The 20,688-nt window shown below is 54.3% G+C and overlaps 1 protein-coding gene across 1 annotated transcript; it reads left to right on the plus strand.

The window, feature by feature from the left end:
- The first annotated feature begins 4,885 nt into the window (after positions 1-4,885).
- DMRT3 (doublesex and mab-3 related transcription factor 3) lies at positions 4,886-19,447 on the plus strand. The gene is made up of 2 exons (XM_077344890.1): positions 4,886-5,486; positions 17,801-19,447. Exons 1-2 carry the CDS (start codon positions 5,018-5,020, stop codon positions 18,754-18,756), a joined length of 1,425 nt encoding a protein of 474 aa, XP_077201005.1. The 5' UTR covers positions 4,886-5,017; the 3' UTR covers positions 18,757-19,447.
- Positions 19,448-20,688: the final 1,241 nt, after the last annotated feature.

Genomic DNA, 20,688 nt, shown 5'->3' on the forward strand with positions numbered 1-20,688 from the left:
TCTTGGCAACGGGACGTGTCACCTGAGCCCTTCAGCAGGTGAGGCAGCAGCACTGGTAGGCTGCTGCTGCTGCTCAATGCATTCTTTCTGGAAAGGTGGGTTGTTTCCCGGAAATCTAAAGGACAATTAGCACCGGTTCATCTCCTCCTAGCCTAACATTACAGGGTGAGCCCCTCTCTGAAGACGGATAGATCAATTCTTGGCATAGACTTCACTGGGCATGCACCGCTCTTCAGAGATGCTGAAACAGTTTCCCTCAAGCCTTGCAACTAGGTAGAGGGGGGAAGGTCAGTTGCTTGGAAGGGCTAGTTAGAATCAAGATGAACTGGGCTTCAAGGTATCTGAAGAAGGGTGTGCGCACACAGACGCCTCGGCCCACAGTTGAAGGTGCCGCCGGACGCAAAGGTTGTTCTCTTCCATCCATATAGAAACGGGCGTGCACTGCATGGGGTGAGAGGGATCTGTGGGATTGGTAAGAATCCTATCATGCAGCCCCTTCAGGGCTCAGGGGCTGCCCCCAGTGACCTTTTCTGCTTCTGGAACGGTGTGTGTGTTTTGGGGGGGGGGGGTTGAGATTTGGCAGAAGGCTCCGGGGAACCGGAATCCTTCCTCGGGATGCGAGAGGTGCCGTCCCTGTCCGGGCCTCCGTCGGCATCTCGCCCTGAAACCGAGTTGCACTTGTTCAGGATCGATGGCAGGGCCACGTCCCTGGGCCTGACAGCCATCCCGGGCGAGCCCAGAATGGCCGGCCACGGTGGACCCCTCGGGCGTCCTCCCGCCCCCGCTAGGGCTTCGCGGCCGGCAGGGACGGCGCCTTGGCAGCGGCCCACGGAAAGGGTGGGGGAGGGCGGTAGGGAGAAAGGCGCCAAGCCCGGGGAACCCTGGAGCGAGCCCTGGCCTCGGAGGGGGGGGGGGGGCAGGAAGTGCCCTCGGGGCAGAGACAGCGCCCTACGGGGAGGGGCCTCCTGGCGGGGGTGCTCCCCTCCCCGGCCTCTGTCCTCTGCAGCGCCGCCAGCAGTTCCTCCGTGGGCTCCGCTGCCAAGTCACGGGGGGGGGGGGGGCTGGCCTGTCGACTTGGCGCCCTGAGGGGGGAGCCCTTTTCCTAAGGGGCGCAATTGCCGCTCGCCGGGGACCGATGGGGGGGGGGGGAGGAGGGGAGAAGCCAGCCTGACTGCGAAAGGGAAACTTCCCGTCCGACCCCTGGGAAAGCGGTCCCCCGGCCAAGGCGCCCGCAGCATCTGCCAGCCCTCCGTCGCTCTCGCGGGGCTCGAGGGCCCTCCTTCCTCGTCCGGGCAGATGCGACGCCTCCAGCCACCGCTCCCGCCCGCCTGGCAAAGGGCCCGACGGCTCGGGCGGCCCCGTGGGCAGGTTGCCTCGGCGAGGCAGGCTCAGTGTCCTCCCCCTAAAGGCAGGAGGGAGCCGGTCCGACGCGAGAAGGCTTTGGCCCGCCAGTTTCGTGACGCTCGGCCCGCACGAACACGGCCCCGTCGGCGGACTCGGGTGCGGGGAGGCCTCTTCGCCCGCCCGCCCGCCCGCTCACCCACCCACCCACGGGAGGCAGCGGCAAAGGCTTCGCCTCCCTCGCCCTGGAAGAAGCGGCCTTTCGTCGTCCTCACGGCTCCCGGGCGAGGCTGGCCGCTCCCTTCGGCCGCGGGGTTCTTTCCATTCGCTTCCCCGCCAGCCCGCCTGCGGCCGCGGCGAAACAGCGAAGGCGCGCCTGCCGTCCCCTCGGGCAAGCAGGAGTCCCCGTGCCAGCCGCGCTGAGGGGGGTGCCGAGGCCCGGGCGCCGGGGCTGGGGGGCGAGCAACGCAGAGGGGGCGGGGCCGTACCGCGAAGCCAAGAGGGATCACCCCAGACTTATGAATGGCTGGTGCCCTTCGCCCACTCCTGCCCCAAGGCGGCCCACGGGGTTGCGGGAGCTCGTCCCTTCGCCGGATTAAATGAACGCCGGTGTGCGCGGCTTTGAGCCCTGCCCCTGATCGCTCAGCGCATGTCTCCGTCCCGGCGCGGGGAGAGCGGTGTGTGTGGGGGGGGGGGGCAGGTGAGGCGAGGCCCTCCCGGTGGCCAGACCCCTCCCCGCCCTTGAGGAAACCGGCCAGTAGAGGCGGTTTGGCCCAACCGGTGCGGTCCCTTGGGAAGGGCCCTCGTGGGCGTCTGCTCGGGGCTGGAAAGCGCCCCCCGGGGCTCGTCCCCAACCGGCGCGCTTCCCAACGGAAGAAGCAGCCTTCGTCGGCCGACTGCTCCAACCAGCGGCGCAGGAGGACTTCCCGCTGCCGTCCATGAGACACGAAGAAAGCCGCTGCGGGGCAGGCAGCATCGCCGGCCTCTCGAGACCGAGAGTCTCCGTGGGTGCGAATGGGGCGCGGCGGCGCTTTGTGATCTAGGATCCGCGCCTCTTTCCCCGCGTCCTTTCCTCCCCTTCCCCGCCCCCAGACGGCCGGGCTCGCTCCCGAGACGGAGCTCCACGCACAGGGGAGAAGGCCGGGACTGGCCGGCTGCGGGAACAACCGCCTGGGGGGTTTGACTCCGACTTCTTATGCGGGGAAGAAAACCAGGGATACAAACGACTCCTCCAACAGGCTCCAAACCCGTCGAGCCCGACTCCAGAGCCAGAGGGCCCGTTGCCCGGGAAGAGCGGCACCGGCCCAGAGTTACGGGCTCCAGGCCTGCCGGTGCAAGGGGCTGCGCGCTCTGAGGCAAGCCTGCTCGGGATTAAGATCTCGAATTAATCAAATTAACGAATCTGGCCTCGGCTTCCGTGGGTCCGACCCCCTCCTTCCCACGCGTCCTCCACAGATCGACGGGGTCTCCTCCCGAAGAGGTGCCCTTCCGGGCTCGTCCCGGGTGTCGCCAGAGGCGGCGGGCAGGGAGGGGGCGCCCCCTCCGCGCCGCCCTGATTGGGACCATATGCCGGGCCCCTTTCAAGCCTTTCTTCGGGGCGCTGCCGTCGGAGTCACCTGGCGCTCTCCTCCGGGCCGACGGGGAGGGGGGAGGGAGGATTACAGGCCCTCCCCCCAATTAAGGGCTTAGCCGCCCTGGCAACGGAGTTCATGTGGCGCAGTTTCCCGCGGGCGCCGCCTCTGAAAGGCCTTCTGCTGGGATCCCATCATGTGCTTGACTAAACCCTTTCTGCCCGCGCCAATGGGACCGGCTCTGGTCAGGTGTTGCCTTACAATAGACTCGCCGGCGGCGGCGGCCAGCAACCCAGGCCCGGCCCGACGGGGCGAGGCGCTCAAACGCCAGGGCCCAGCGGCAACGCGATTCCCGGTCCAGGGGCCCGCCGGCGCAAGGACGGGAGACTGACACCCCCATCCCCGTTCCTTTCCTCAAGGCTGCCCGACGGCGCTGGGCCCGGGAACCGGCCAGGCGCTACCCTTTCTCTCCTCTGGGTCTGGGCCTCCCTCCGGCTGGGGCGACAGCAAGGAGAGCTCCAAGCCGGGGTGCAAGCTGGATGGGGATGGGGGTAGGGGTGGGGGAGGGGTTAGGCTCTGCCGGAGGAAAGCTGGCCGATTCTCTGGCCCTCCCGCCGTGTCCCGCCTTCCATCCCGGGAGAGCCTCGTTCCGATCCTCTCTGCGGCCAAGTACGACCCCTGCCCTCCTCGGCTCTCCTCTCTGGAGCGCCTCTTCAGGGGTCTCCGCGGCCGCCGGGCTGGCTCGGAAACCGAGCCTGTCCCCGACAGAAAGGCAGCCAGGAGCCGTCTGCTTCCCTCCCCTCCTCCCCGGGGCTTGGCGATCTCCGGCTGGCCACAGCACAGGCGAAGCCTCAGGCTGCGATTCCCGGGCTCAGGGCCGTCGGTGCGCCACAAGAGACAGGCAGCGTCCTTGCTGCTAACACCAAGGGAAATGGCGAAGACAGTCGCCAGGGAAATCGGAGTGAGATCGAAGGGAACGGGGGGGGGGGAATGAAGGGGGTGCACACGGAATGAAGGGGGTGCGCTGCAGGGCTGTTTGGTTTTCTGGTTTAAAAAGACTCTCGCATCGGAGCTTGGTATTTCGGAGAAGAGGATGCCCCCCTGGTCAGCCAGCCCACCTCTCCCTGCGCCCGAAAGGGCGGCCCAAGGGAGCTCTTTTGTGCCCGCCAGATCCGCTCTGCCAGCAACGGGCCTGGGGAGGGAGCGCCCTTCAGTCGGAGTTGCGCGGCCTCTGGACTGGGCCTACTTCTGGGCGACTGGGGCCAGGCCCTTTCCCCTCTAGCTAGTCGCCTGGGAAGCGGGCAAGGAGGGGGGGGGGGGAAAGAAGACAGTCTGCTGCCAAACAGGCCTCGACGGAGGCGGCCCTCCTCAGTGCATCGCCTTCGCCATGGCAAAGGAAGCCACCAGGAGACGACGCGGGCGAGCGGCACTGCACGGCTCTGCCGACAGGGAAGAAGCCCCCTCCCCTGTAGAGGAAGGGCCCGGCTCGAGGGTTCCCGCGGCTTCCGACGAGCGCGCTTTCTCGCACTGGCGCCCCGCCGTCGATGGGGCCGCGCTGTTCAGCCAGGCGACGGCGGGAAGCTTCGTCCTCGGGACCGTCTTTGCAGCCGAGCCCCTCGGAGGAGGAGGAGGAGGCGGCCGCCCCCGTGCAGTTCAGAGCCGGAAGGGGCGGCGGCGGCCGGGAGCGCCTGGGTGCTGCTGGGACTGCGCCTGCCGCCTGGCTCCGGCCGCCTGGGCACCCCGTGGCGCTGATCAGCGCGCCTTCCCTTCTCCGCGCAGGCAGGAGGCCAGGATCGGCCCCGGCCGGGGCGCAGAGGGTGGGGGGAGGCGCGGGGCGGGGGAGAGGGCTGGCTGAAGCCCCGCCCCGCCCCGGCCAGGAGGGGCGGGGCGTGGGCGGAGGGGCGGGGCGGGTGGCGGAGGCAAGCGAGGCAGCGCTGGGGCGGCGGAGCGGGACTCGGGCGAGGAGGCGCGCGGAGGGCGGTGCGGCGGCGGCGGCGGCGGCGGCTCTCCTCTGGTCTGGGCGGGATGCTGCTGGCCCGCCGGGGCTGCTGCTGCTGCTGCTGCTGCTGCCGCCGTCCCGGGCCCGGCCTGGGGCCCCGCGCGCCATGAACGGCTACGGCTCGCCCTACTTGTACATGGGCGGCCCGGTGGCCCCCCCGGCCCGGGCCCCCCTGCAGCGGACGCCCAAGTGCGCGCGGTGCCGCAACCACGGGGTGCTGTCGTGGCTGAAGGGCCACAAGCGCTACTGCCGCTTCAAGGACTGCACCTGCGAGAAGTGCATCCTCATCATCGAGCGGCAGCGCGTCATGGCCGCCCAGGTGGCGCTGCGCCGGCAGCAGGCCAACGAGAGCCTCGAGAGCCTCATCCCGGACACGCTGCGCGCCCTGCCCGCTGCCGCCACCGCCGCCGCCGCCGCCGCCACGCCGCCCGCCCACAGCGGCCCCGCCGCCGCCGCCCCCCCCGAGCCGCCCGGCCCGGCCCCGCACCGCCCTCCCGGGGAACTGACCGCCGCCCTCCGCTGGGCTTCCGAGCCGCCCGCCGCCGCCGCCGCCGCCTCGCAGATGGCCAAAGCAGGTAGGTGTGCCGCGGGCGAGGGGAGGGGAAGGGGAGCTCCTCCGGGGGGGCCCAGGTGCCAACCTCCTGGCGGGGGGGGGGGCTGAGGAGACCCCGCCGGATTGCCGCGGGCCTCCAGGCTCCAGCGACCAAGGCTGCTTGGGAGGGAGGGCTGCGTGGTGTGCCCTCCCCCGGGCTCCCTGCCCCACGCGGCCTCTGCACATCCTCGTCCATCCCGTGCTGGGAGGGGGAGAGGCGGCGGTCCTCCGGGCCGGTGAAGGGCAGGGCCCGGGGGCAGCGCTGGCCTGGCCTACGGGGAGCATTGGGGGCATCCGACAGGGGCCGCGCCCCGATTCCGGGCGGAACTTTCCTCGGGCGGGTGGAAAGCTCCTGTTGCGAAACCCTGCATCGCCCCCCTCGCCCCAGACAGGCTCGCGGGTGTGATTTTGCTTCCCGGGCAAGGAAGCGAGAGCGCCGGAGCGAGGGAGCGCGCAGCCCCCACCCAGGCCGGCCCGCACTTCCTGGGGCGCAATTCCAGCGGGGCAGTCCTGCGGTCCGAAGCCACAAGCGGGATCGGGAGCCCGGGGTGCTCTGTGTGCTCTGTGTGGTTTCCCCTGGGAGCCCTGCCCAGGGAGCCTGCATCGCTCGTGCCCATTCGCATTTCGTGCCGTCTACTCGGTGGGACTTGTGGGTCTCAGCCCCAAATCCTGTGGTGCCGAAGCAGAGATCCACAAGGGTGAACTGAAATGGATCCTCCCGCCAGATGGTTCCCAAGTAGGTCCTCCAGGAGGCCCCGGGCGGGTTCCCCACGGTGATCCCCAGCCCGATGGGGGAGAAGGATCCCTGTCTCGAGATTTGGGAGCTTGTCCCTGTTTACCTCTTCCTTATCAACGGAGAAAGGCTGCGAAGATGTTGTGGACTTCTTTTTGGAGGGGGGATTAGCCGTTTGAAAAGGATAGTGACCTTGGCCGCACGGGACAGGACCCGCAGTAATGAGCTTAAACTGGGTGGAGGACAGTAGACGGGAGGACCAGAGAGCGAAGGCTCTGCTTTCCAAACCGGGGAAGGGTCTGGCGTTGAAAGGGCTGCTGCGCAATTGCCCCGAGACTTTGGTTAAGGGAAAAGGAAAAGTGGAATCTCCCCCCCCCCCCATTTTGTTGGTTCCGCTCATGGTTAGTGAGCTCCGCATTTAAAACGACTCCGGACCCAAATAAGTGCCATCGCCAACGTTGGCCATTTCAAGAAGCATCCAGAGGGCGCTTGGATTTCAGCTTGGCGCGCGGCGGTACTCCTCTGGGCTTAGCCCCAGGGCTCATGGGCATTCCGGCCGGCCAGCAGGCCGGCTTCCTAGGCACCGGGGGAGTCCTTGTTTAATGGCCCGCCCGACCCAGGGGAAGCCGCGGGCGCTCGATGGGCGGCGTGGGGGTGGGCGCTTCGGCCTGGCCTTGGGAAGGCCGGCCGTGGGATCTTCGCCAGAAAACTTCTAGGACTTGTGAAAGAAACCCGCCGGACGGAAAACGAGGAGCAAGCCCTCTCACCCCCGCCTCCTGTAAACAGGCTTGGTTTCCGGCCCAAACTCAAGAATGGCCAAATCCCGGATTAGTTATGTTACAGCACTCTCTCCTCGCTGAGTCCAGGATTCATTTTATAATGTCTCTGTATGAAATCAGAGACTCCTAATCTTATTCGTGGTCCTGGTGAAAAAGCCAGGGGAGGGCTTGCTCCTGGCTCCGAATCTCTTAGCAATCACTGTCAGGGTATTTAAAAAGACTGTCCCAGATTCTTCGGGTTTTTTTTTTTTAATAAACTGAAAGCTAAGTATCCGTCCTGACCACTTGCACGTTTACTCGGAACGAAGGCTCCGCGAATTCAATTACTCCTAGGTAAATGTGCCCCCATGATTGCAGATGTGTATAATAGGAGTGGGCATAAAATGCTACTGAAATGGATGGGAATCGATGTTTTTTGCTGCTGTCCAGGAAAATAAGTGCGTGAGTGAATCAGAGCACTCGAGGCGTTTAGGCCACAAGAAGCGATTCTCTCACCCACCCCCTCCGCCCCTTTCGCGCCACTTGGATGGAAACGAGAAGCCCCAGTGAGCTCTGGCGCTTCAACCCCCCGGAACTTTGCGCGACGGCGAAGCGGCGCAGCCAGATCGAGCAGGGCGCTGCAGTCCCGGAGGGATCCGTCCCGCTGGGCCAGGCAGACGCATGGGGAGCGGGGTCCTCATTGCCCGGGGAGGGGGCGCGTCGGGCCTGCCAAGGGGGCAGCTTTCTTGCCCGAGCTGGAAGGTCGCCGCCTGCCGTCAGGTCCCCGACGCCACCCAAAGACACCGGCCGGCTGAAAGCGTCCCGCTGGGCGTCAGAGGGTGGGCCGAAGGATGGAAGGAGGGACCGGCGCTTCCTGCAGAGAATTTCCGTTTGCATCCCGGACCCTTCTGAGAGAGAAAATCCTCGCTTGATTTTTAAAATAAACGAACAGTGATTATAAAAGGGGCAACGCTTGTAAGAGCTCGTTCACTGGACCCGTTCTCTTGCATGGCATCCGGAAGGACAAGCTCCTGGCACGGACGTGGGGGGCACAGCCTTCAGATTAAAAAAGCAAATATGTGGCATAAACTTCCACGGGCTACATAGAGCCTCTTACATCGGATTAAATTCAGTGCGTTCGGGGCACAAATGAGTTTCGAGATCACACTCATCCCTGATCCAGTTAAGCCTTTTGAAAGCCGGGTTTCTTTTGCGGGGTCTGACTTTTAGTCGAAGGCAGCGGAGCGGCTCTTCCGGTGTCAGGAAGCCGCACTTCCAGCACTTAACACAGGCAGCAGGCACCGGAGCGGGGAGGGGAAAGAAGGCCCGGAGCCTGCTCCCCTGGGCAGAAGAAGAAAGCTCCTGGACGGACGAGAAGGGCTCGGCTGGCTTTTCTGCCGTGGAGAGGGACGCGAGAGGAGTCCACGGGCAATGCGGATGAAGCCTAGTCTCTCGGCACGAGCGGGTCACCTCTACGCCCCCCCCCCCCTTAAGATCCGCGGCTGGTTGCTGGTCTTGGGGGGAGGGGGGCGTGCTTTGCTTTTGCGTCTGCCCCGGATCCCTGCTGAAAGCGCGCGAAATGGCGCCCTTGGTCCGAGTTTACGTGGTCGGGAGGCCAACCGCGAAGGAAAGCGGCGCAGGGGCGAGGGAGGGGGGTGCGCTTTGGAGAGGTCCCGCCGCATATGCCGCATGGGATGCCGTGTTCGGTCCCTTGGAAGCCAGCGGTTGTTCCCAGGAATGGGGAATAGCAGTGCAGGCTCCGGCAGCGCTGCTTGAATCGGGCCCAGGAGCCGGAGCATCGACGCGTCGCCCCCTCCTCCGTGTAAATGTCTTTGGACCCGCCGATGAATTCGAGAGGGACCCTAAGCGGGAGGGGCCAGGGCGGCCAGGGTTCGCGCGGACGAATCGTGGCGGGTGGCGGGCGGGGGGTGCGGGGTGGGCAGACTGTGGTTTCTCCGCGATGTTTCCGTCCCGTTTTCGCAGGCTTTGGCTCCAGGCTTCGGCTTGGCCTCCGTCGGCAATCGTGGAAATTAGCCCTCGAGGCCCGGAGGCCACGAAGGCAGCTGGGCCAGGGTCTGGGCCCCTGCGGGGGCGGCCGAGCGGACCGGGAGGCCTGCGCGGGTCCGGCCGTGGGAACCCGCTTCCCGGTGCGAGGCAGGGCTGTTCCTCGTGGCGAACAGACGGACTTCGACAGCTCCCCGTTCCTTCGGCCGCCCTGCCCGGTGGGGCTCCCGCTTTGGGGCCGGCGTTTTCAGTGCTGCTGCCGCCAGCTGCTGGATTCGGGGCAGCATCTCAACGGAAGCGGCCTCCCCTCGGGCAGCGCAGTGGGACGCCCCGGCGCTGGGTTACATGGCCCGACGGCGGGCCTGCGGGGGAGGCTGCCCCCATGGCTGGGCTGTGTGTGTGTGTGTGTGTGAGAGAGAGAGACAGGCGCCAATAGCCTCCGGGGCGTCTCCCGGAAAAGGGGGCTTTCTTGAGACACCTGTCGAAGCACTCCCGACTCATTCGCGGCTCCTACCGGGAAGCCAAACCCATCGTGTGTGTGAATTAAACACTTGTTATGTTGTTATGTGCGAAGTCGTGTCCGACCCATCGCGACCCCATGGACAATGATCCTCCAGGCCTTCCTGTCCTCTACCATTCCCTGGAGTCCTTTTAAGTTTGCACCTACTGCTTCAGTGACTCCATCCATCCACCTCATTCTCTGTCGTCCCCTTCTTCTTTTGCCCTCGATCACTCCCAGCATTAGGCTCTTCTCCAGGGAGTCCTTCCTTCTCATGAGGTGGCCAAAGTATTTGAGTTTCATCTTCAGGATCTGGCCTTCTAAAGAGCAGTCAGGGCTGATCTCCTCTAGGACTGACCGGTTTGTTCGCCTTGCAGTCCAAGGGACTCGCAAGAGTCTTCTCCAGCACCAGAGTTCAAAAGCCTCAATTCTTTGACGTTCGGCCTTCCTTATGGTCCAACTTTCGCAGCCATACATTGCAACTGGGAATACCATAGCCTTGACTAAACGCACTTTTGTTGGTAGGGTGATGTCTCTGCTTTTTAGGATGCTGTCTAGATTTGCGTAGCTCAGTGAAGCTATGAGCTATGCCGTGCAGGGCCACCCAAGACGGACAGGTCATAGCTGAGAGCTCTGACAAAAGGTGATCCACTGGAGAAGGCAATGGCAAACCACTCCAGTATCTTTGCCATGAAAACTCTATGGACAGTTCCAATAGAATTAAACACACCCCAAAGTAAATCGACGTTATCGTGGGAGAATTGCGACGGCTTGCTTCTGTTCTCTCAACGCCCACCCAGCGAGGCTGAACGGGTGGGGCTCTGTCCCCATTTGAATTGTATAGGATTGCAGGTGGAGATTTCGGGGAGAAGAAAGGGCGGGTTCGAATTCCAGTGTCTCTCTCCGCTTCGGACCCCGGGCAGACTTCAAGAAGCACCGGGCAAACGGGGCCTGGGACTCCGTGCACCTTCCCTTGGAAGTAAATCCCGCTGCACCTGTTGGAAGCACTCCCAGTCAAAGAGGCATCGTGTCTCTTAGCGGTGCTTGGGAGCCTCCTCTCCCAGCAGGGACAAAAATCAAGGCCTTCTCGAGATAAGGGCAGAATTTGAGGTGGGCAGCAGTGGGCTCTCCCGCCGCCCCCTCCTCCAGCCGCCCTTCCCTTAATTTTGAAATGTCTCGGGTGCCTGTGGGAAAAGGCTGAGTCCCATTCTTATCAATACACTTCGGTAGCAGGGAATAATTGGGGTTTATGCCGGCCCTTCACCAGCATGGCCAGCTGTCCGCCCGGGCCCAAGCCTCTGGGTTTTGCCTTCTTCCTCCCCCCCCCCCCCCCCGGAGTTCTTGCAGCCGATGAGACTTTCCCCGCTGACTTCAGGCGAAGGAGCAATTCGCTCACCCTGCTCACCAAAGAGTGTTGACATGGAGCCCATCCCCTCTCTTGAGGCACACATCCGACACCAGCAGCAAAAGGAGCTCACCCTCCTCTGGAGAAAATACACGGCCGCGGCGGGGTGTGTGTGTGTGTGTGTGTTCTAGGGATATCAACTTGGACACAATGTACTCCACTAAGATTAAACGTTGTTAGAAAATTGCTTTGCCTTAGTACTTCTTGAGCGGGCGTCAGGATAAATTGTTCTCATCGGCCTTCTGAAATATGAAGAAAAAGCTCATCAAAAACTCAAACACCTCTGATTTTTCACAGGTCAATTTAAAGGATTCCATGGAAGAATTTTTACACGTGCTGAGTAGTCCTATATTTGTTTTATTGTTGTTCCGTTTAACACACACATGCCCAATACTATTCAGGAAATTTAAAGATTATGTTTTTTTTTTTTTTTAAGAAACACTTAAAAAAAAAAAAGTGTCCTCCAGCCTTCCTTATATCCTCAGAAGGCGGGTTCCCAACATCATTTCTGTGGGCTCAAAAGGGGGAGGGAGTGAAATGTAGGGGGGGGTGTGGAGTTGGTTTCTCTCAAGTTCTTTCTGTTGCACTTGTTTGGTGCTTCCTTTTGCAAAAAGTGCAGCCATTGTACTGAGAATACCAGCTCAGCAAGTGACACTTAAATTCAAAACAAACGTGCCTTATAGAAATGTCTTGAAAAAATGTAGCCTGTGATTCTGTATAAATTTAGGAAGAAGAAAATTTGAGCTTAACGAAAGTTTAATTCTGAGTATAAGCCTTCATGATAATCTGGTATCTGATGAAGTGTGCCTGTACACTAAAACTTTTACCCAGAATTGTATTTTGTTGCTCTTAAAAGTGCCACTGGACTCAAACTTTGTTCTATTGCTTTAGACCGACACCTGTACAAATTGACAAATTCAGCCTATTTGACAGTCGTGGAAATTCATTCCAGCGCAGCAGGTGTCAGATCCACATGTAACTGGACGTATGCTCAAGGGGCATCAGTCGAGCATAGGCAAATATACTTGGGATAGCAGCCAGGGAGTTTGCTGAGGCAGAACAGCACCGTGGAAATTGTATCCCCAAAGAATTGGAATTAGTATGAAGTAATATTAAAAGCACCTGCTTAAATCAAAGCCCTGTTCTTTAAGTACCTTGCATTGCATAGCATCGCAGTCCAGGGGGATGTGTCATGGCTCTCATGAGTAATTATCGCTCTACACTTTAAAAGAGCCTTTTGCGACTTTCCTTTCTTAATTGACTTCCTTGGGACTAGTGCCTTAATCACACTGGCCAGGATCCAGCACCATTACATGTAACTTCAGTGACAGACATTTAAGTACTTATTTTACTCTCTCCTAATGAAATCAATGGGATCTAACTGGGTTTAACTGGATCACACCCATTGCTTGTTCAGTAACCCTCCTGCTGTCAGTTTCTCAGCTCCTTGCCCCTTGTCAACCCCTCCCTTGAATCCTGGAAGCCCCTTAGCTCTGTTTGCGGCGCTGTGTCCACTTTTGGTGCTTCATACTGCCTCCCCTCAATTGTCACATGAGAGCCACCACCTGTGTGTGTGTGTGTGTGTGGGGGGGGGGGGTGCCTGCCTGCACCCATGTGTACAGGTCAGCAAGTAACCCAAAGACAGGCTGCATAGGCCTCTGCGTGGTTTGGGAACAGCGGCTGCTGTGAAAGCCCAAAGACATCTAGGGATTTCGGACTGCCAGAGTAGGGAAATGTCTCAGAAAGCAGCCCCCCCCCTTTGTTAAGCCAGAAACAAACCCCCTTCTTCTAGCGGAGGGAAGCGTATAAATCTGATGGATAGAAGCACTATTGACTTGCGCACTTTCCCCCTCTCACTGATATATGAACTTCTTGGTTTAAAAGATTACAGTAATCACAGGAGGACAGTGTAAATCGAATCTGATAGCAATAACTTTTGGAGAAGGTCAGGCTCAAGTGAAATGTTACCAGGCAACAGGCATTTTGTTTGCAAAATACAATCAAAGAGCATTGATGAGAAATTCCTCCCTGCCAGCTAGTCAGCACTTTCTGCTTAACAGCTTTTTTTGGGGTGGGGGGGGGTGAGGAGATCTTCATCACTAGCGTGCCCCAGAGCACTGCCAGAGGGAGGAGCAGGCTGGTTGGCTGCCTCCGGGTCCCCAGGCATCAGACGTGGGTTAGGTCTGTCAGTTGAGCCACCATTCTGTGCCAGATTTGCCAGGTTTTAAACGGGGCTCTCTGACTGGTCTTTTAATATCGCTTTGAATAATCGGGTGCTGTTACTTAGGCCCAAGCCACGTTTCAGTGGCCATCCCTACATTTTAAATCTCTCTGAAGGAGTCAGGGACTTTCCCGCCACTCCCAGACACTTGGTGACTTTATTCAGGTTGTGGATCCAGCAGGGTTAAAGGCTCCGTTGTGGGAGGAACTAAGAAGCCCTGACACCAGCAGGCGGCTGATAGCGCCCTGAACTGTCAGTGGCAATACAGGCCACAGTCTCTGGGAAGGCATCAAGGGAGCGAATGTGGGTGGCGGCTGAATCCTTGTGCCTGTTCAGCCAGTAGCACTGAGGGCCCCTTGACAGACTCCGTGGCAGCCCTGCATACTCTCTAGGAAGTAAGCCGCATGGAACATAGTGGGACATTTCTGAGAAAACAAGTTTAGGGCTGCACTGTCAGCATCTTGTCAAAGCAACATCAGGGAAGAATAAAGTTTTGAAGCAGAGACAAGTCAAATTGAAAACAGAAACACAACAATAAATGACTAAGTCCAAATCTTAAAAACAGAAGTTGAGAATGTAAATTGGTGGGTATAGCCTTTCTTTCATGTTACTTATTTTGGTCTGCATTTCATTGCAGAAATATCAAACCCCACTGATTTTTTCCTTCAGTTCAAGCATTTGTCTTTAATAATTTTTGTTTTACAAATATATATTATGTGTATTTAATCTTGTTTTTATTGTAGGATGCCTTGGGCACCCTACAATGGATGGAAGGCAGGTTAAAAGTATTTAAAACGAATAAAATACATTTCAGAGAACAAATATTAAAATATTAAATAATAAAATTACTCTTGACAGAGAATCTTAAAGTAACTCATCTTTAAAGTACTTTATAATAAAACCAAAGGCCTGAAGCAAAAAATGTAATTACAAGCTAAATAAGTAAAAAAAAATACAATGCCACCACTGGCGAACAGAAGCAAACATATTTTGGAAAAATTTAAACCCAGGAACAACCCAGTGTAATATCTTAATTACATCAGTTAAACTTATTCGAAGACTTGACTCCAAATTAATATCTTCTTGAATGTCAGGAGCTGAGTCTCATGGGACTGGGAATTCCTTAATCTTGGTGCCATCATCAAGATGGCCCTGTCATAGCTACTTACCAAACCATTGTTGGTAGTGGCACAGAGCATCTCTAGATGAGTTGAGTGTATGGGCTGGCTCAAACTGGAGAGGGTGGGCCTTCAGGTAATCTGATCCCAAGCTTTCAAGTTAAACATGCTTTGAATTGCATCTTGAAACCATCTGGAATCCAAGGAAGCAGAATTGAAACTGGCATGATGCCTTTCAAAAGCAGCCTATGCCAGATGTCACTAGGCCATGTATAAAGGTGGGCAGGTCATATCTGGTGGATAAAAGGTAATTCTGCCTCTAGCCTCTAAATGAGTACTCAGTAGCAGGGCCTGTCCACAAAGAAGCATTAACAAAGACTATTGTTTTATAAACCTTGTGAATTTTATTCTAATTAAATTTCATGGCTACCTTTAAAAAAAACAGTAGTCAGCTATTTATAAGCCTTCTTTGGGCTCTGCCCTCATTTCACATCTGAGGTGAATAATGTATTGGTCAGAAGGGAAGCCCCAGCTACCTCCCTCATTGAATGGAAATGATAAAATTGGATTTCTATTCTTAAAAACTTCAAAAACTGCAAACCATTTTTGTCACATGCATTTCATTGAAACCACATTGAAAATATGCTAAAGCTAATGCTAATTCAAAATTCATTCTTAAAGATATGAATGGATATTTCTGTTTAATCTGCTTTCAGAATGACAATGTACATAAGTTTAAACAGTGTATCTTTTATCCATTTATGAGTAATACTACATTAATGTACTAAAATTATTTTCCGTGTTATAATACCATGGAGTGTATTTTGAGTTGTACGGTATTCCTTTGCTGTAACCCCTTGGTTATTTCAAGAGGCGCTATTGACAGCTTATAGTAAGTGCATCAACATATGCTTGGCATTACTTCCTTTATAACAGAATGACTGTGAGGCACAAGTGAGACAAAATTCCTTTTTTAAAAATACATTTTATATTATATGTGGTTTTACCAAGGAGATATGTGTTTTAATTGGCTTGTGAAGCCATCAAATAAAAGAAAGTTCAGATTAAATACTGGTTTATATATGTACTTTTTGGGATGGGGCGGGGGGGGGAGTAAAGAGGGCAGGAAAAGAATCAAGGATATTTTAAAGTGTTTAAGGCAGAGTATATGACAGTGTGAACCCTGAGTCAACAACGTGTAGGTTTTCCATGCAATAAGTTGGCCTCTGATTTATTTTTAGATTTTAAAGTAGCCTAGCATTCAAATCTAATTGATGGCCAATGAAAGAGTATTTAATCCCACAAATGACAGTCTGAAAAAACAGTCATTGTTGGTTTAAAGCAAAGGAAAGTAAAACTATCTGCTGGAAGCTTCCTGGCAGAACTGACTGGAATTGCAGTCATGCTAGTTTATGTTATTTTTTAAAAAGTACATTCATTTATCAGAGATAATTTCAGAATTATAGGATGACAAGCAGGGGACCCTAAAGGACTTGTGGTGGGGATATAATATTCCCATCACCAGGACTGACTTATTAATTAAGCACAGTATGTACATGAAAGTGCTTTAATTTCTTTTAACAAAAGGAGAAAAAATGAACTTTTAGGGTCAAAGAAAATGTTTTATTTTTTTTCTCACATTGGGGGAAAAAAGAGAAATATCAGGGCATACAAAAACCTATAAAATTTTGCCTAAAACAGAAAATAGTTAAAGTGTTTAAAGTTATATTGAAAATAATTTTAATAGTGATATTATTATGGTGGGAGGGGCCCATAAAGTGATGCAAAAAACCAAAACACACTGAAAATATGCTAAGGTCAATTTTTCTTATATGAAATTCAAAAGTGCCTCGGGTCCTTGAAAGTCATAATGCAGCCCTCATGTTTTCCTCTTTTCAATCCTTTTTCTCCTTCCTTCCTTCCCTCCCACCTGCCAACCTACCTTTAGCTGTCCACACGTCTTCAGATTTCCCTCCTTCTGGCAGCCTGTCCCTGGGAAAACTATGATCCAGTTACCTGATGACGGGTCAGGTCCAGTTGCACAGTGGGGAACCCACAAGAAGTTGTGTGTGTGTGTTTGGGGGGGGGGTATCTCATTTCCTACTATATCTCCTTACATTATTTCCTCTTTCCTTCTTCTGGGCAATTGCCATAACTTTGCCTTCCCATCTTTCTTTCATTTCCACCCACCAGCCCACTTCTCTTTTATCTGTCTCCCCATCTTCAACTCTATTTATTATTTCATGTACAGCCTGATTTTCTCTACAATGGGGAGCCAAAGCAGCTTACATTCTTCTCTCATCCCAACAATGCTGTGAAGTACGTTAGGCTGCGGATATGTCACTGGCCAAAGGTCACCCAGTGAGCATCCATGGTTAAATGGTGATCCTAGACAGGAACGCTAAGCACTGTATCACACTGGCTTTTGTGGAGGGGGGGGAGGGCAGCTGTGGCAGAACAGGGAGAAACAGCTGAGCCTGGCAGGGCCAGGCAAGCTGCATGGTAGCTCTGCTCTTTAACGGATGGAAAACAAGGCTTGAAAGCACTCTGGCTGCCTAGCGATGGCAACGGATGGCCTGCATTCCTCAAAGCTGCAGGCTCTGCTTCTAGTAGAGGGGGAGGCTAACCACCATTTGTTGCTATTTCAGATTTTTCTGCAATGTTTCTAGAAATATCCATCCTGTATGTTTGTGTCTCCAGTCTCCAAATTTAAGTATCCACAGATCTGGGAATTAGATATAAGTGGGTAGCCATGTTGGTCTGAAGCAGCACAATAAAAATAGAGTCCAATAGCACCTTTAAGACCAACAAAGATTTATTCAAGGTGTGAGCTTTCGAGTGCAAGCACCCTTCCTCAGACTCAATGAACAACCATCATAACTGTAGAGATTAGATCTGAGAATCAGATGTTTCTCATGATGATTCCATAAAAAGATACTGCTGTGGTGCAGAATAAGTAAAGGTAGCAATCTGCAAATAACAGGTATGAGGAATGGTTTCTATGCCTGGGATCACCCCCCCCCCCGGTCTAGTTCATGTTGCCACTTTACTGTGTTAAATCTTTGATGTGCAGCTAACACCCAAGTTGTGGCTTTAGCTCAGCACCAAGACACATGATTTACCCTTTAAGAAGTCCTAGGTTTAGTCCCTGGCATTTCCATCCAAAAAGAATAGATCTGAGAAAGACCTGAAGAATTGCTGCTATCCTTGTGGGATAGAAAAGCCAGTGGTTGACTCTGCTGCAAGAACGGCTTGTTTGACACTTTCCAAAATGCAGAATAAACCTTCCTTTGAATGCCTGTTGTCTTAAGGGAAATTAAATTGTGTAAATTAAAAGAGAAATGCATGTATTGTGTTGCTTTTAATTTGACAGGTACACACTTTCAATCAAGCCTTTCTTAAAGGGTTGTTGTGAGGTTAAAATGAAGAAGCCAAGAATGTTGCTAGCCAGCTTGGGTTTGTGTTCAGAGAAAGTATAAGCTCAATAAAAAATAAAATTAAAATGCAAGTGTTATGGTGCTGCCTGCAGAGGTTAACTCCAGTGTGCTCTGTTTTACAGACATGACGGACGAGCGGCTGGGCGACACCAGCGGAGCAGACAGCACTGAGAATTACAGTGACAAAGATGCCGACCAAAGGAGCTCCCCAGATGTGGCAAAGGCCAAGAGCAGTTTCACTCCGGAGAGCCCCGAGATAGTTTCTGTGGACGAGGGTGCTTATGCAGTCCAGAAGAGCAGCGACAGCAGGCCTGAGAGCCCCAAGTATCCGCCAGAGCAAAATCACCTCCTGATTGAAGGTCCCTCAGGGACGGTTTCTCTACCTTTCGGCTTGAAAGCCAACCGGCCTCCACTTGAAGTGTTAAAAAAAATCTTCCCCAACCAAAAACCAACAGTGCTCGAATTAATCTTGAAAGGCTGTGGGGGTGACCTGGTGAGTGCTGTGGAAGTCCTCCTCTCCAGCCGGTCTTCGGTTGCTGTCGGTGACAGGACTGCAGCTGAATCAGAAGGGCTGGTTTTGCCTTCCAATGGCCACCTTTTTGAACACACTCTGAGTTCTTATCCTATTTCTTCCTCGAAGTGGTCCGTGGGGTCTGCCTTTAGAGTCCCGGATACCCTGAGGTTCTCCGCTGACACCAGTAATGTCGTGCCAAACCCACTGGCAGTTCCTTTACAGCATCCATTCCCTCAGCCACCACGGTACCCGCTGATGCTGAGGAATACTTTGGCAAGAAACCAGTCCAGTCCATTTCTACCTAATGATGTGACATTGTGGAACACTATGACGCTCCAGCAGCAATACCAGCTGAGGTCTCAGTATGTCAGCCCTTTCTCAGCTGGTTCGACCAGCGTCTTCCGAAGTTCTCCTGTCCTCCCTGCACGTGCAACAGAAGATCCCAGGATCTCGATACCTGATGACGGGTGTCCAATTGTATCAAAACAGCCTATTTATACGGAAGATGACTATGATGAAAGATCTGACTCCTCAGACTCTAGAATCCTAAACACATCTTCCTAGAATGATTATCCGACATGTTTCACAACACAGAGGAACTACTGGGCACCACAAGGAAGGCATTGTGCCCTTGTAACTATATACAAAGTGACTCTGCTTGTTACTATCCTTTAGCAATAAAGACCTAATTTCTTTTATTTCTTGCACTTCACTGGGAAATGCCAAATAGCTACTTTTTCATGGCTTTAGTGATGAATGTTTATTATGGAAACAGGAAAAAAAATCATTTTAAGCATAGTTGTAAGGAAACAAGAACTAGGGGAGATTTAACATGGAGCAAAAGCCTTGCCTTTTTAGACAACTGGGAATGTTAAAAGATATTGTACTTGAATGCAGTTTTCAAAGAGAGGGCTCCTCAGGATATATTAATTTTTTAAAAAAATGCAAGCAAATCTGTGGCAAATGGCCTAAACAGGGACTTTGTTGGCTTTATGGCAATGCTCAGCCTGGCATTAAAACCTAGAACTACAGAAGAGACGGACTAAAGTGGACTGCTGAAGTGCTGGCTGAGCTGAAAAATGTTAAAGAGACTTTCAAAGCTATTCTTTTCACACAGCTAGATGAAAACGTGTATAATATCAGTGTAAAGTCAATTACAAGCTGTGAGTTGCATGAGACTGTCTTGTGAAACACGAACACATGATTGAACATTGTCAGGTTAATGTAGCATGCTAAAGACTCTAGGGGAAAAATAAACTCAGATTATGATCTCGAGTTTCTTCTGTCATTTGTAATTCTGAGAGAGGATTGAAATCCAGGCCTATGGCTGGTGCAAATAAGCCTGCTTATACTGACTGGAGCCAGGACAACTGGAATGGATGGGGCCAAATGATTATTTGAGAGATATGTTCCATAATGTTTGGGTCTCAGCTGAGCATGGCCATGCAGTATTTTGGGGCATATAATCATAGGCTACTAGCGCCCTACCTGTCCCCAGAACACTTAGCCACAGTGATCCATGCAATAGTCGCTTCCAGGTTAGACGTCTGTAACTTGCTCTACAGAGGCGTTCCCTTGTCCCTGACCTGAAAATTACAATTGGTGCAGAATGCATCTGCTAGGGTCCTCATGAGATCATTTTGGAGGCCCCATGTCCAGTCCATGCTGAGGCAGCTGCATTGGTTGCCAATTCTGTCCAAGATCAGGTTCAAGGTTTTGGTTCTTACCTTTAAGACCATCCACGGCCAGAGCCCTGCATATCTGCGGGACTGCCTGTCTCTTTATGCCCCCTCCCCGGGCCCTTCGCTCTGTGAGTTTGAATCTGCTGGTGGTCCCCAGCCCACAGGAGGTGTGCCTGGCCTCAACTTGGGCTAGTGCCTTTTCGATCCCCAACCTGGTGGAACGAGCTCCTGGAAGAGCTGAGGGCCCTGATGGAGCTACCACAGTTTTTCATATATATATTCAGAGAAGGACCCATAGTAATAGGTTTAATTTTTTCCTGATACCTAGCAACTACCATTCTAAACATAGTTTAAACCTATTACTACAGGTCCTAACCTCTGCTGCCAAAAGGAACAACTTCCTGCCCTCCTCCAAGTGACAACCTTTCAAATGCTTAACCTAAGCAATCATGTCCTCTCTCAACCGCCTCTTCTCCAGCCTGAACATTTCCAAGTCCTTCAGCCAAGGGGAAATGGTTCTGTCTTGTGACTTGGATAAACTCTCTACCATTTTTTTCTTTGTATGAGTAGAATTTTTGTATCTGGTGTGCAATGGGCAAAGGTCCAGCACATGAAGCATTCCCAACAACTATGTTTCAATATTGGGAGACAGTTTCTCAGGGATGAAGCTGAAGAAGGGAGTTTTGATTCTTGAAAGCCCTGAAAATCTTGGTCCTGGACATGAATCTTTACTTTGGGAGAAGTTGTCCTTGTTGAACTTCATTGGCTAAAGGCACAGGAGCCAATTTGGTGTAGAGCCAGCTTGGTGTAATGG

Source organism: Paroedura picta, chromosome 7, assembly GCF_049243985.1.
Source record: "Paroedura picta isolate Pp20150507F chromosome 7, Ppicta_v3.0, whole genome shotgun sequence".
Classification (NCBI taxonomy): domain Eukaryota; kingdom Metazoa; phylum Chordata; class Lepidosauria; order Squamata; family Gekkonidae; genus Paroedura; species Paroedura picta.

What these genes read in the sequence shown, in the direction of transcription:
- DMRT3 (XM_077344890.1), top strand. Translation starts at nt 5,018, where the DNA reads ATGAACGGCTACGGCTCGCCCTACTTGTACATGGGCGGCCCGGTGGCC. An exon ending in CTCGCAGATGGCCAAAGCAG is followed by an intron (nt 5,487 to 17,800) that starts GTAGGTGTGCCG and finishes TCTGTTTTACAG; the next exon opens with ACATGACGGACGAGCGGCTG.